The 15811-nt window shown below is 37.5% G+C and overlaps 1 protein-coding gene across 1 annotated transcript in view; it reads left to right on the top strand.

The window, feature by feature from the left end:
* The first annotated feature begins 1480 nt into the window (after positions 1-1480).
* Positions 1481-15811, top strand: part of gnav1 (guanine nucleotide binding protein (G protein) alpha v1) — a 40497-nt gene continuing 26166 nt past the window's right edge. Inside the window, exons 1-4 of the mRNA XM_028452620.1 lie at positions 1481-1899; positions 2036-2127; positions 12286-12378; positions 13631-13791. Of these exons, the coding sequence (XP_028308421.1) occupies positions 1770-1899; positions 2036-2127; positions 12286-12378; positions 13631-13791 (476 nt within the window). The 5' untranslated portion in view covers positions 1481-1769. The remainder of the gene's footprint in view (positions 1900-2035; positions 2128-12285; positions 12379-13630; positions 13792-15811) is intronic.

The following is a 15811-nucleotide window of genomic DNA, read 5'->3' as shown; positions in this document are numbered from 1 at the left end:
TTTATGTGTTGGTCTGTATTTTTTACACGATGCTACTTGGATCTGGTTTGTATGAGTGGTAATAGTTAAGTTATGGTGGTCTATTTATCACTGGTATTAATTCACGTTTGTGGCTGTTTTCACAACCTTTTAGACTCTTTCAGCTTGTAACACGTTTTATTAAATAAACAGGCTTTGTTCAGCTCATCCTGTGGTGTGCAACAATTTTTGTTGAATCAGCACATAGTCGGGTTGCGCTGAGGCGGTGAAATGAGGCCATCGTCACTTAGAAACAACAAAAGCTGATTGGTCGGTCGACTCTTTTTTTTTAATTACGCCAAAAATCAGCAACTCATCACATGATTGTGAGTTTAAAAGTGTCGTTAATCTTTAGCCTGAGGAGCTGAGCTGATCATAAGGGATCTCAGTCTCTTCTATGTTAAAGGCTCCATGATGCATGCACACAATGAGAGCTTTTATCAGCACTAATCTATTTTCACACTTCAGCATGCAAACTGCCGAGAGGTTAACAGATTTGCCTTCTTTGTGTGTTAATGTCTCTTAGAATGTTTTTCCTGATTGAAAACTTTTTCAGAGTTTGAAATCCCACATGGGCAACTGGGGGCCCAAAACTAGACGCACAAAATGACCTTAAGCACACAAAGGGACAAATAAATACACAGTAAAAACACAAAAAATAGCAGAAACAGAAACAAAATGACAACATAAATACACAAAACAATGGCAATATGCAGAAAATGATATCAAGAATACACAAAACAGAGTGAAAATACACAAAATGACAGCAAAAACACAAACAACAGCAATATGCACAAAACAACCCGAATATGCACGGAATGACAAGAAAAATACACAAAACTACATAAAAAGATTTTTTTTTTTTTTTTTTTTAAAAACTACACAACAGCAGCAAAAATACACAAAATGTCAAAAAATACACATTTTTATTCCAAAAATATTAGACGACTCAAAACCCACAAAACAACAAAAGTATACAGAATGACAGAAAAACAAACAAAATGACAAAAAAAAGTAAAACAACTCCAAAAACACACAAAATAGCAGAAAATAAACAAAAATACACAAAACAACAGCAATATGCAGAAAATGACAGCAAGAATACACAAAAGAAGAGCAAAAATACACAAAATGGCAACAAAAATATACAAATCAACAAGATGCAGAAAATACACGAAATGACAAGAATACATAAAACAGCAAACATTCACTAACAGCAAAATTACAACAAAAATATACAAAACAAAAGCAAACTACACAAAAAAAAAAAAAACACAGACAAAATAAAGTAACATATCTCCAAATACACACAAAACAACAACAAAAACTCACAAAACGTGTGATATTATTTTAGCTTTATTTCTATTTCAGCAGTCTTGGTTCTCCAGGTGAAACTCGGGGGCAGTGCGTCATGTCCCCGCCTTCCCGGTGGGAGGAGGAACATTTCAGGAGAAGTGGATTTCCTCTGAGGAGGCACAGCACTTTTTGACCCACAGCCTCTCTTTATGTGTCTACTCTCTTATTATTGACTTCATTTTGGCTGCAGTCACTTTTACGGCATTTGCATCACAGCTCGTAGAGAAAAGACGCGCCAGGAGCTGCGTGCGTAAAAGCAACTTTAGTCCCTGAGGTTGGACCAAGCTCTGGTTTGGGATGTTTTTGAAATGGTCGGAACTTTAGTTTTTCCCGCTGAGGCAGCTGATCCCAGCCTCAGAAACTAACGGATCTGAGTGTGGAGATGAACGCACAGGATGGGACTGTGTCTCGGTACCGAAGTCACAGAGGAGGAGAAAAGTGCGAGGACGCGCAGCGCCAAAATAGACCGAGAGCTGTACGAGTGCGCAAAGAGGGAGATGAACGTGGTGAAAATACTTCTTCTAGGTAAGATTGAACCTTTCTCATTCAAACCCTGACCCAAACATGACCGTCCTCCTCCAAAGATGGGCCTCGAGCTCATGGAAACACTGAAATCGTGATGAATACGATTTTGATTCGAAACCGTTTGGTTCTTTTACAGGTGCTGCAGAAAGCGGCAAAAGCACTTTGGTCAAACAGATGAAGATCATCCACAGCAATGGATTCACCAAGCAGGAGTTATCCAGCTTTAAGGTGGGACACACACACACACACACACACACACACACACACACACACACACACGCACACACACTGTTTCAAGCAGGCTTCAAAGTTAAGTTTTGAGTGTGTGCGCTGGACAAATATGGAGTTAAAGATGAAAGGACATTTCTTTGATATCTTTGGACAAAGTCATGTGACACACATTCAAGTATTTATGAATTTCAGATGAGAGGCTATATAAACTAGTGATCTACCAGCAGTTCTCAAGACCGGTCTTGGTCTCAAGACCACATTTTGGACGTGTTGGTCCTGTCTCGGTCTCAGCTCTGATCTGCTATTCTTTAACTTCATTAATGTGGTAATAAGGAGAAGCATCTGGAACTGTTTCTGATTCATTCATGTTGTAATTTGACAAACAGTTGCACAAAATGTGCCACTTGTGTCTTTTTCCCCTATAAAGGACAGCATGTGTGAGTGAGTTCTGTAGTGTGGCTTGTTTAGTGGTAGATCTGGGTTAGGACACACTCAGTGATCCATCTAACTGTGCTTTTCATGCTGTTCTAAGACATAGCAAAAGCAGAGACTTCTAAAATGAGTATTTAGATTCAAAATAAGCTATAATCTATATATATAGACAATATTGTGATTTTCTATACCGCAAAAATAAAAAACTTGATATATCTTGTATCTCGATATATCTCCCAGCCCTACTCTGAACACTTACTTTACGCCTCATTCGCCTGACAAATAAACATCTTATTTTTCAGGTATTTTAGATAAATCTGGACTCGTCCATGGCTTTATGTTTTGCCTGGTTTTTGTTGAACCAATTTGTCTGGATTTGAGATTTTTGCATGTTGTTCTTTGAAAGAGTTGCAAACACTTTGTTTTTGTTTGTCAAATGTATTTCAAAGAAAATTAAGATTAAAGGGGGAATTCTCTTTAACTGTTCAACCATCTCATGGTTTTAAAATAGATTTTTATGGCTTAGTATTGACTCCCATAAGTCGTGGTGCATTCTGCTCTTGGGCAAGTCTTGGTCTCGATCATGTGGTCTGAAGTACAACGCTAAAAAAAAAAAGAATCCCAGGCAGGGCTGATGGGAACGTCACTGATACTCACATACACAACAGAAATACGCAGTTACAGTCAAATGCATACACAAAGCTGTATTGAGGTTTCATAGTTTTTTGCATTTGAATGGAACAAATATGCCTTTAAACACACTTTAATATTCCTGCACTACGGAGTGTTTTACTCCTAATGGATGCGTGTGAAAACAAGACGTAAACATGCCAAGTTGTCGTGTGCTGTGACCACGCTGAGTCGACCACGCTCCAAGCAAACCTAAATATGGACATTTGTGCAGAGAGGAATCACACTCACTCACTGAGGGCATTAAACACACTGCACTCTACCTGTGACGTGCACACACACACACACACACACACGAGAGGTCAACAACACGGATCATACTTCACACATAGAGGAGACTTCTCTTTTAAAGCTGCTATATGTTTTTATCTGATAAAATCCTAGTGTTTGCCTTAAAGGTCAATGAATCAAACATTTCAGCTCAAAACTGCCAAAAGTTTGTTTTGATCTCCACTATAAATACTGTTAATGATATTTTTTGGAAAGGTTTTGTGCATTGCATTGTGGGAGGTGGAGTCCTGTAAACGAATGCATTGGAAATGTTTTTACTTCGTTCTCTCAAAAGAATCACTTTCCTCCTCATCTGGCAAAAAAAACACAAGAAATCACAGTCCGAACGAAGTAAAAAAAGAAAAAAAGCTTCTATGCATTTTTCTATGTTTACGGGACTCCATATCCCACAATGCAATGTGCAAAACTTTTCCAACAATGTCATTAAGCGAGTGTTTACAGTGAAGATTAAAACTACAGCAAGATATTTTGCTCTATTATTGAATTCAATTCCAATTTGAAGATTTATTACATGTAATTTTATTCATTTTTTAACCAGTAGAATATACAGTACATAACTTGCACTGTATACATTGCATCTTGACCCCTGCCCCCAACGACTACAGATGGAAATTAGCTTTTAAGCTAGAGTCTGGTACAAACATCTTTATTTTTTAAATAATTTAATGTATTTGTATGCTGTCCTAATAAATGATACAAATGAAATTAAAACAAACTTTCAAGTAGGGCTGGGCGATATGAACCAAAACTCATAACTCAATATTTTTTCTCAAATTGGCGATATACGATATAAATCTAGATATATTTAACTATTTTAAGTCTTACCAGAAAAACAACTCTGGTTGAATTTGCTGATGCAAAATGTCACACAGGCATATTTATGTGCCACTTTTGGCTTTTTCCTGTTCGGAGAAATAGCGTAAGCAGCAACTCCTAAAACTAGTATGTTAAACTAAAATAAGATATGAAATAAAAATACATAATTACAGGCAATATTGTAATTTTCTATATTTCCAAAATAGAAAACTCAATATATCTTGAATCTCGATATATTGCCCAGGCCTACTTTCAAGCAGCAATTTCAACCTTTTACTTTACTTTTCAGAGTAAATTATGTTTGATTTATTTATGAGCCCTACGCTATGATTTTATCTGATAAAAAATTGTCGCTGCTTTAGCATCTGTGTGAGTTATCTTTGGATCAAGGTTGAGGTGTTTCTTCAGGTGAGAGTCTGAACAGAGTGGATTGTGCTGCAGACGTGTTAAAAATGAATGAATGATGGATGAGATGTGATAAAGCTGTTTTACGGTGGAAGTCTGAGGCTCCCACATGGTATCCAGGGGTCAGACACATGTGGTATGCAGGGGTTTGGCTCACAACTGATCCTGAGTCACATTCCTCTCTCGAATCGAGGGGTCGGACTCGGGACGCGGTGGAAACACGAGTCCTACACACTCCAGTTTCTCCTCCTCTAACCTGTTTGCACAAAAGGTTCGATCGTTTTCCTCCCGCAGCTGTATTTTCTCTCTCTCTTCACCTTTTCTTTTCTGCTGTTGTTCTCATCTTAGCGATGGACGAGGTATTTATTCTGCGTCTGCGATGTCCCTTATTGTCATTGAAATATTTAAGTGTTGAGCTAGGGACCTGATCACAGCTCCTCCAAACTTGACTGAAGTTGTTAAAGCACTAAAGAGGTTCACAGAGGGATACAGTTGGAGTGTTTGTGCAGAGAAGTGCAGCAGCTGCTGTTTGAAGGTCTCACACTGACAAACAGAGACCTCGTTTGTTCGCTGTAACCTTTTATTTTCCTCGGCTCCTCCACGCTGCAGAGGGGACAAGCTGAGTAAGTCACTTTATTACTCAGTCCTGGAGGGTCGCAGTCCTGCAGGTCATAGATTTCTCTTTGCGTCAATGCATTTTTATAAAAGGAGAGACTTGTTTCCAGGCTCTCTGCAGAGATGTATTATGACAAAACCATGAGATTTATGTGTGTGTGTGTGTTTGTGTGTGTGTGTGAGCACTGAGCAGGGAGACTAATCAAATACATAAATATAATGGAATATACTTACAGTCTGCAGCATATTTGTATTTAGACACAGTCCTGCCCACACAAGCATTAATGATCAGGTTTGAGATGGAAAGTGTCAAATGTACTTTTTTTTTTTTATAACTAAAATATACAATAATGCAAAAAATAATCCCTAAACTCCCATACACCAAAAGCAAATGTACTTTAGTGAGGTAAAGGGTGAAGAAGTAGTTGTTGAATGACGATTAAACATTCAAAAATTGGCAGAGTTGAAAGTAATGGATCACAGGTTCTCACATTACTGTAATTTAACTGCTTTTATGGGCACTTAGTCATTTTACTTGTTCTAAAAGAAGTATAGTAATTCGTTACATGTCTACACCCAAACGTTACCGAGTAAATTGTTATTATTTTGTTTCAATGTAATCAACAGACAATGTGAAACTACAAAAAATGAAATGACCAGGCAACAATCAAATGCATCACATCATCAGCTGACCAATCAGATTAAACGTAATGTACGGGGCCAAAACAGCATTGAAAGCCGTTTATTTTCTCAATTTTAGAGTTCATAAATGTAGCTATACTTAGAGCCTGATATTTATTTTTTTTTTAAATTTTGAATTGAATTCATTGGTGTTGTTTTATAACCGTAACCCTGGATGAAGTGTTGTAATAAGATGTACAATAAATTGCAGAAAATTACTTCCACTTGAGACCTATGAGTCATGGTGACGTACGAAAAGTACAACTATTATTTTGGTGATGGTGTCACGTTTCCTTGTGAGATGGTGAAACTGCTTTTCTCATCAACGCTCCTCTTACAAATTGTTAAACACCAACCATGGAGGCATGACTGACGCGTCCTTTCAATGCATGAATAACACACAAACACATCAGCACCTCCAGCTACACATCTCTCCTGTTGGTTTGGTGTCGGTTGGATTTCCTCTTTGTTCTCTGGTCACGCCTTTATTTTCAGGTGGAAAAATATCACTCATCCACAGGCTGTGAGTATCCCTGCCTCCCACAGCCAACACACACACACACACACACACACAACCTCACATTACGTGAGGTCACACGTTTTGTGTCTGACTGACGTGTCTTAGGACTCAATCCCTTCCTGTTACTATCCGTGTCGTCATATCCAACTTTGATCCTGAAATAAATACTTCCTGATCATGGGTGCAGGCAAAAACTTGCCCGTTGGTGACAACAAAGAAGTCTGTTCCCATCAAAAGGCCCAGTCGTGTCCAGCGATGTTTTTCGTTCTTCCGTCAGTTGATGAACACTCGACTCTGCTGCTGTTTTTTGAAATGCTGCAGTCTGTGAGAAAAATAGGAATTCACTTGTGTAGGCACTGATCTCGCTTTGCATTTTCACTAGACTAAAACTAAACAAAGATTAAATGAAAACTAGTGCCGAGAAAAGTACAAAAACCATAAAAACTGGAAGAAAAAGCTCATAAAGAGTGAAATCAATCAGACCTATGTTCTTCCAATCAGAAATCACAAATTATTATTAAGGGGCCAGACGAGAGGGGGAGTGAACCAATCAGCAGTCAGATTTTAATGTCATTTCTATATTTGTCTTACAGTCTGAAAGCCAAAAACAAATAGAAACAACAAACGCAAGGAGTCAAGTACTGTACATAATACATCAAAAAGTATCAAAATAAAACAAGTTTAACATAAATGTACATATGTAGAATTCACAAGTACAATTTAATACCTACCAGTTGAAGTAGTGGTTGTATAATAAGTAGAACTAATTATAGTCGACTCAATACTATTGAATTGACTAAAATCATAATGAATTTAGTCAGATTTCTGGTGATTAATCTAGAAACCTCCTAAAAGGTGTCGTCATCAGTAAAACAATAGTGTTTGGGTTTTTTTATCTTGTGAGAAAAACTAACAAAGCTCTGCAATGACTAAAGCTTTAAAAACTCCTCTGCTGTAAATACTTTCCTGTCAATTATGCAGAGGTGGAGCTATTAATTGTAACGTAACACATCCCCATGTGAGCTATTAAGGAGCTATTAACTATAACATACTATGAGCAAGGCAAGGCAAATTTATTTGTATAGCGCATTTCATACTCAAGGCAACTCAATGTGATTTACATGATAAAACATTCAATTGTTTAAAATCAATAAGAACATTTAAAATCATCAGTAAAATCAATTAAAATCATCAGTAAAATCATCATTACATCAACAACATGACTAAAAATCTCTCTCTCAATCATACGCAGTAGAGAAAAAAAGTGCCTTTAACTTTGATTTAAAAATGTTCACATTGGATGCTGACTTCAGCTCTGCTGGCAGTTTGTTCCACTTCTTTGCAGCATAACAACTAAAAGCAGCATCACCATGTTTACTGTGAACTCTGGGCTCCACTATCTGACCTGTGTCCATAGATCTGAGAGACCTGCTGGGTTCATACCTGACTAACATGTCACTGATGTATTCTGGACCAAACCCATTCACAGATTTTTACACCAGCAGCAGAACTTTAAAGTCTATTCTGAGGCTGACTGGGAGCCAGTGTAAAGACTTTAAAACTGGAGTAATGTGTTCTGATCTCTTTGTTCTGGTTAAGAACTGAGCTGCAGCGTTCTGAACCAGCTGTAGCTGTTTGATGCTCTTTTGGGGGATTCCTGTCAGAAGACCATTACAATAGTCCAGTCTGCTGGAGATAAAAGCATGGACCAGTTTCTCCTGATCTTTCTGAGCCATTAAACCTTTCACTCTGGAGATGTTCTTTAGGTGGTAGAAGCTGTTTTTGTGATAGATTTGATCTGACTGCTGAATGTAAGATCTATGTCAATCAGAACACCAAGGTTTTTGACTTGGTCTTTAGCTTTTAAAGATCGAGACTCAAGATACTTTCTAACAGCAGTCCTCTTTTCCTTGTTACCAAAGACAATCACCTCCATCTTGTCATGGTTTAGTATGGGGCGGAGCTATTAATTGTAACGCAACACAGGGGGCGGAGCTATTAACTGTAATGTAACACAGGGGGCGGAGCTATAAACTGTAACGTAACGGAACAATATACAAAATTACAGAAAAATACACAAAAGGACTCCAAAAACACATAAAATTACAATAAAACCAGGAAAGAGCAACAAAAATACATAAAATGACTCCCCCTATCTACGGAGTAACACTGCCCTCTCTTAAATAAGTTTAGCTTACCATTTCTTAGGGAGGGCAGGTAATGATCACAGGAAGAAAAAAATAAAAAAATGAAGGAAGGTGAAGAAAAGAAACAAAAAAGAACAACTAGCATTAACATTTCTGACAAAACGCAAAAAACGTCTACAAAAACGCACAAAAATAACAAACAATATACAAAATCATAACTCAAAAAAATTACATACAAAATACAAAATCACATAAAAATACACAAAATGACTCAAAAAATATACAAAACAACGACGAAAACATATGGACTGATAGAAAAGTGAACAAAATGACTACAGAAACGCACAAAACAACAAAAATACAGACAAAAGCATGCTCAGATTGGTCATTATTCTAAATGCTGAAATTGATGTTGATTATGTTGTATTCGGATCAACAATCTTATTTTTGTGGCCCTGTTGTGATAAATGTTGTCCATCTTTGCTCTGCAGCTATAAATATGTTATCTAAATGTATATACACAGTTTGACTGACCAGGATCAGGACTGTTCAGCCTGTGTGAGAGCAATAAGAAGACGTTATAAAGTGGGCTCCTCTGTGAGGTGAAGCCTCAGGCCGTGGCTTTAAATGTAGTGTGTGTGTGCGTGCACGTGTGTGTGCTAATTCCCAGGAACCAGATTTGTGTTTATCCTCCTGGTTGTTGTTTCAGTTGCTTCTTTAAATGAGTTTTCTAAAATATAAATGAACTCACAAAAACAATAAAACTTTTATGGGAAGCCACATTAAAAACGAACTCACGCTCAGTTGCTGGGTCACACACAGTAAACAGAGGTGTCTATAGTTAATGATTACATATGAGAGCCTCCAGCTCAGCTCCATTCTTCCCATGTAGCTGCTGTGGATCTGAACAGATCACTGGTTGAATGTGGATGAATTTTCAGTTCCAACAAAGTTTTAAACTCTGACCTCTGGCTGGAAACAAAGCCTGGACTTCCTTCCTGTCTCACAGAGGGACACAAACACACACTGGTGTCGGTTCACACTGCACTTTTCCTCAAAGGTGACGTAGTGCTGATAACGGCCTCACATTACCAAACAGTGAAACCTGTGACCTCTGGATCTCCGTCCTATACATTGTACTTAACTTCAGACATCGATTCACAAATAAAGAATCTAACGACTTCTCGTCATTATATATTAATACAAACTTAAAGGAGACATATCGTGCTAAATCCACTTTTTTAGCCCTTAAATGAATTTTGTTGTATATTTAGAGTGTTTAAAAGTACAGAAAAAATCAAATAAGTCTCTTCAGGTGCTCCGTAGATATCTTTATATTCTGTTTTGCTCATATTTTTCAATCTGTTTCGATTTTTCTATTCTCTATTACGTTTCTTGAACTATTACATCACAGTATTTGCAGCGGAACTGCCAATTTAGGACATCGACTCCAGGCCCAACACTTCGAGCAATCCGCCATTTTTATTTCTCGCTTTTATTTTGTAGTCCAAGCTCAAGGATGCCGAGGATAAGTCAAAATGTTTGGTTGTTGGATGGAGTAACCCACACGCTTCATTACACCGTCTCCCAGCATCAGAACCTTTTCAAAGTGCCTGGTTGAGTTTTATTTTTCACATAAATGTACCCACATCTGTGGGTAAGGTCATTTTTGTGTGTGCGAAGCACTTCAAGGATGACTGCTTCTGCAACCTCCGCCAGTATAAAGAAGGATTTGCCGAAAGACTTTGTCTGATTGAGGGTTCAATTCCTTCTATCTTTGGAGACGACGAACAGAGCACTTCGGTAAGCTGTAAATAACGCTAAAAAGTGTGATGATAAGACGTCCCTGTCATTGTTTTGTTAGCATTAGCAGTTGCACCGTCTTCATATGTTAGCGCTGTGTGCTCGTTTTAGATCCTTGATGATATGGCCTACGTGATTTAATTTAAGTCTTTCATTAGTCATTTCATTTTGCCGTTTTTGTCTCCGAAAAGTCTATTAAAATGCATTTCGTGACGTTAGCTCGACGCTAGCGTTAGCTCGGTGCTTGTGTTAGCTCACTTGTTAGGGTTCTGCAGGTTCATCATCTTCATTTTCATCTCGCTCCGCCGGGTCAGACTCTGGCTCGAACATGTAAGGCTGGATGGACAAGTCTTCTTTTGTTGACATTGTGTAAATAACCTCTGAATAAAAAGTTTATGCGCCGCTACATAGCCGTATCTCTTCTATCAAACTACAAAAATGGCCGAGCAGGGTGGAGTTGAACCGAGTGTCACCTGAAGAGGGGGCGGGGTATGGAGTGTCTCATTTGCATTTAAAGAGACCGCACCAAAACGAGTTGCTCTCAGAAGCACATCAGAAAAGGGGTAGAAAAGGGGTCTGTGGAGCTATAATAATGAGGAATTCAGACCCAAGCATTGCAGTTCCGCTTTATATAGACCACAACTGTATGATTTATATGTAAAAAGAAAGGAATTAAAACCATGATATGTCCCCTTTAAGTCCTGTGGGAACAGCTGGGAAACCATTGATAAAGGTCAACAAAGAAATTCTCCACCAAGTTTTTTTTTTTAAACTGATTTTAGGGATTTTCTATGAAAAATTAAACCAAAGAAACTAATAGTTGTCTTTGCATTTAGGAAATGTATTTAGAAATTCAGAGTTTTAGTATCAACATCTTTGCATTGAATTAAATGTGAAAATCTCAAACATGAGCAGTACGTTGGTGTAAAGGTTTACATGTGCTACAACAGGGGTGTCAAACTCATTTTATTTCAAGGGCTGAATAAGGAGCAGTTTGATCTCAAGTGGGCCACGCATTTTATTCGGGAAAACCAGTAATTTCAACATTATTGTTACATAAAATACAAAAATATGACATATCAGGCCCAACAAGATCTTCACTTTAAATATCCTAGATTTTCTGACCAGTTTCTATTTAATTAAGGAGAATTTTATGTCATAATTTGAGGAAAATTGAAGAATTTTGCAAGAATTTTGAGTTTTTTGTTTAACATTAAAAATGACTGTAATCGCGTGATATAAGACGTGGGAAAACTGTGAGCCCCTGCTAATAATGTTGCGTTTCATTTATACAAGTTTAAGTTTGACACGTGTTCTAGAAGGTTCTATGTTCAAGCCCCAGGGTAAACCCTGCTTAGATGATCTGTGTCAAAACCATCCAACCATCCAAAACCAGGACAATTTGGCTCTCAGTGGAAATTACAGGGAAAATAATGGAACTTTTGACACCTTTCATAACTATTAACAATGACTATGCAGCCATTGACAAAGACGTGTTCGAATTAGGGTTAAAAAAAATGTTGAATTTACATGTTTTCTTTAAGAAATGCTTGGATTTTTTGGGTCTGGCCCAGTTATAAGACTTTTGTTTAGCTGTGCAGACCCTACAGTCCATCAATGTTACGTCTCCTCCTTTGGCTTTAACTCTACCAGCATTTAGTGTCACTATGACACTACAGGTTTCACGCCACACGTTAATGCTGCAAAGCGGGCCTTTTCTCAAGAACTTGACCTCTGACCTTTGATGTTTGGCAGCCTGCAGTGTTGGATAACCTCCTGACTTCCATGAAGTTTGTCCTCCATGGTATGGGTGTCCTCCGCATCAACTTGGCACACAACAGAAACAAGGTAATGCCAACCAAATCTGTATTCATGTTTAATTACTCACTGGGTAGACGGTACGACAAATTAACCATTGTGGGACAAATACAGTCACGTGTGTCTCTTGGACTAAAATAAGTTGCCTGTAGGGGAAAAATGAAGTTACATTTAAAGTATTCATCACTAAAAACCACAGTTCACCAACTCATTAAAACAGAAAGTCCATCATGTACCCTGAAAATAATAATAATTATTATTATGCACTTTTAGGATTAAAGTCAAGTCAAAATGCATCTTTAATCACAAAGTAGGATGCAGTTTTAATCCATATGGCTACTGGAAACCATTCAAACAACATGTGCACTTTTCATAAAATAAGTTTATGAATAGGTTTATATTGGGCTTTAAATTTTACTTACCAAATGTTACCAAACCTACTATAGTTAGATGTCTGAAAAAAGATGAAACCTCTTAAATATTCTATTTTCCTTCTGCCCAGAAAAAATGCTTATCGAAAATATTCCAATAACCAACCAATGGGCCATGACCCATCAGTATAAGACCTCTTGTGTATACTTTAACATTGTAAAGGTTTTAGCATCTTTTTTTAAAACATCATTTCTGCTGTGATTTTCATTCGACACAATTTTTACTGCACTACACACAGATCAACACTAGAGAGCAGCATTTGGACATTAAACACTGAAGTCTAGAATATACATGTGAATGTACATGTACATATACATATAGTATTTAATTTAAATGTTCACCTGCACTACTCATTACTGCACTACTGCACTGTTATATTATTATTATTACTATTATTATTTTGTTATATCATTTTATTTAGTTTTGCACATATTAGTCTTTAACCACTGTTTATATACAGTATGTGTGTATATATATATATATATATATTGTTAAGGGGTAGATCTGGGTTAAAAAGCACTCAGCAATCCATGTAACTGTTTTTCATGTTTTTCTGGGAAGGAGCAAAAATCAGTATTTTAATGTGAAATAAGCTATAAAAATATATATATACTGTATCGATATGGCGATATTGTAATTTTTTATACCTCCAAAATAGAAAACTTAATATATCTTGAATCTCAATATATCTCCCAGCCCTATCTATTGTTGTTGTTGTTGTTGTTGTTGTTGTTGTTATTATTATTTTAAATGTCTCCTGAAGACATTTCACCTCCGTCTGTTCTATCACATGTCACATGTGTGTTTGTGTGTCCTTGTTGATGGTCCATGGCTGTGTGTCTGCTCACAGGTCCACGCTCACGCCGTCCTGTCCAGTGGACGATGCTTTGATGATGAACAGGTTCTGTTTCCCTTCCTGAGTCGGGCTCTCTCCTCTCTGTGGGCCGATCAGGGCGTCAGGGCCGCGGCCGCCCGGGGCTACGAGTACGAGCTCAATGACTCGGCGCTGTAGTGAGTTCTCACCCACAATCACACACATGCTGAGGAGATACAGGGGGTGTAATTATAATATAAACATAACCATCTGCTGGCTGTCACTGAAAGTCAGGATCAGCAAAGAGGAGGATATCAGGCTTCTACAGCAGAGGTTCTCAACTGGTGGGTCAGGACTCAAAAATTGCTCACAAACCTGTTTTTCAGGAGAATGACAAATAATTTGGAAAACTAATCCTGTCTTTGAAGTAGATTAAATGCAGCCGAGTGCTGTCTATTCTTGCTTTTAACCAGGGGTGGATTGGTCAGCTGGCATACTGGGCATCGTCCTGGTGGGCCGTCGACCCATGGGCCGGTCCGGTCCGCTACGTTTTAGTTTTTTTTTGATGAGTGAGTGGAGGCAGACATGGTAACAGGTGACCAAAAATGGTCCAAAGTATTGTCCAAAGGGGGCAAAAATGGCAATAAAAAAGTGTAAAGGGACTAAAATGGACCAAAAGCAGTCCAGAGTGGTCAGATAATGGGCAAATAAAGACGAACCAGGTGGTATGTAATGGCAACGGGTAGTTTTAATGAGCAAAATGTGTCAAACAATAGCGAAAAAGGGCAAAAATGTGGAAAAAAAGTGGTATTTATTGGTATTCATAGCTTATTTGGATAGAAAGTGGTCAAAAATTAAAGAACGGGCAAAAATTGGTTAAAAGTGTCAAAATGAACTTGCAAAAATGGACAAAAAAATAGGAAAAAGGGATAATTACTTTTTGAAAATGGGACAAAGGTAGTTCCAAAATGGCCAAAGAATATAGGTTAAGAAGGGGTTAAAATGCTTCCCCTTTTAAGGTTTTCTGGGGTAATAATAATTAAAATTAGCCACATGTTGAGCATCACTGACTTAATAATGGTCTGATCTGGACAGAAAGGCTGGGCCAGGGCTGAATTTTTGTCCCAGTCCACTCCTGCTTTTAACAGTAACTAATTTAGTATTTGAGTTTTTTCCACAGACTTCTTTAGGGACTTTTTAGTATCAAACTTCTAACTATAATTGATATATCTGTTATATATATAAAGAGTTCATTTCCAAAAACAGATAACTGTTTTCATCATTTTCAGGAATCAAACTTGAAAAACCACTCAACTTTGATTTGACTCACATCACCTGAACTAAATCATTTACTGAAAAATGATAAGAACATGGTTATCTGCTTTTACAAATGACCTCCCCATATCATTTTTTTTTAAATAACAATTTTTGATGAATTTATTTTTTTTTTCAATTCATGGGTGATTATAACAATGAACAATAATGATACGATGAAATGTAAATGAACTTGACTTTAAATAGAGCTTTATTCCACACTGATAGTCACATTCACCTTTTTTACGCTCACGTAAAACACATGATACCTATTCTGTGTCTAACTGCACCATTTATTATGTGTAACTGTTAGTTAAAAATAAAAATAATTAAAAACCACCATTTTGGGTGCTTGGCATATTATAAAGGGGTGATGGTTTAGATTTTTTTATCCGAAAGAGGCAAATTAGTGCAGCACATCCATAGCACTTAGCAATGCATATTGAGTAAACCATATGTAGAGTAAAGCGGTAAAATACACAGTGTGTTTATATCTGTATTGAATATAATACAATACATACAATACATATAGGCCTCTTAGTGAAAGTGGAGAGAGCTTAAAAGAAGAAACAAGTGTTTGTTTTGTGTGTTCAGATGTGTATGCGTACACAGGTATGACAGTGAGTCTGTGAGAGCCAGCAGGAGGTCGTCTGCTCTCATCCCCTGCACAGTGATAGTCTTCACTTTTCAGGATGTCTACACTGTCAGACACAGTGTGAACCACCGAGCATCAGCGTTAGCCTCTAATCTACACACACGTACACACACACAGTGACTTTTCTTTGTCAGAAAAAAAACCATAAATGTCACATTTTGTAAATACTTACAAAGGTTCTGTTCTCATATTTAAAAGAAAAATTCACATGTGAGATTTTACCGTGCATGTTAGGGATGTAACGATTC

Source organism: Gouania willdenowi, chromosome 1, assembly GCF_900634775.1.
Source record: "Gouania willdenowi chromosome 1, fGouWil2.1, whole genome shotgun sequence".
Lineage (NCBI taxonomy): Eukaryota > Metazoa > Chordata > Actinopteri > Blenniiformes > Gobiesocidae > Gouania > Gouania willdenowi.
This window is presented reverse-complemented; position numbering and strand designations above follow the sequence as displayed.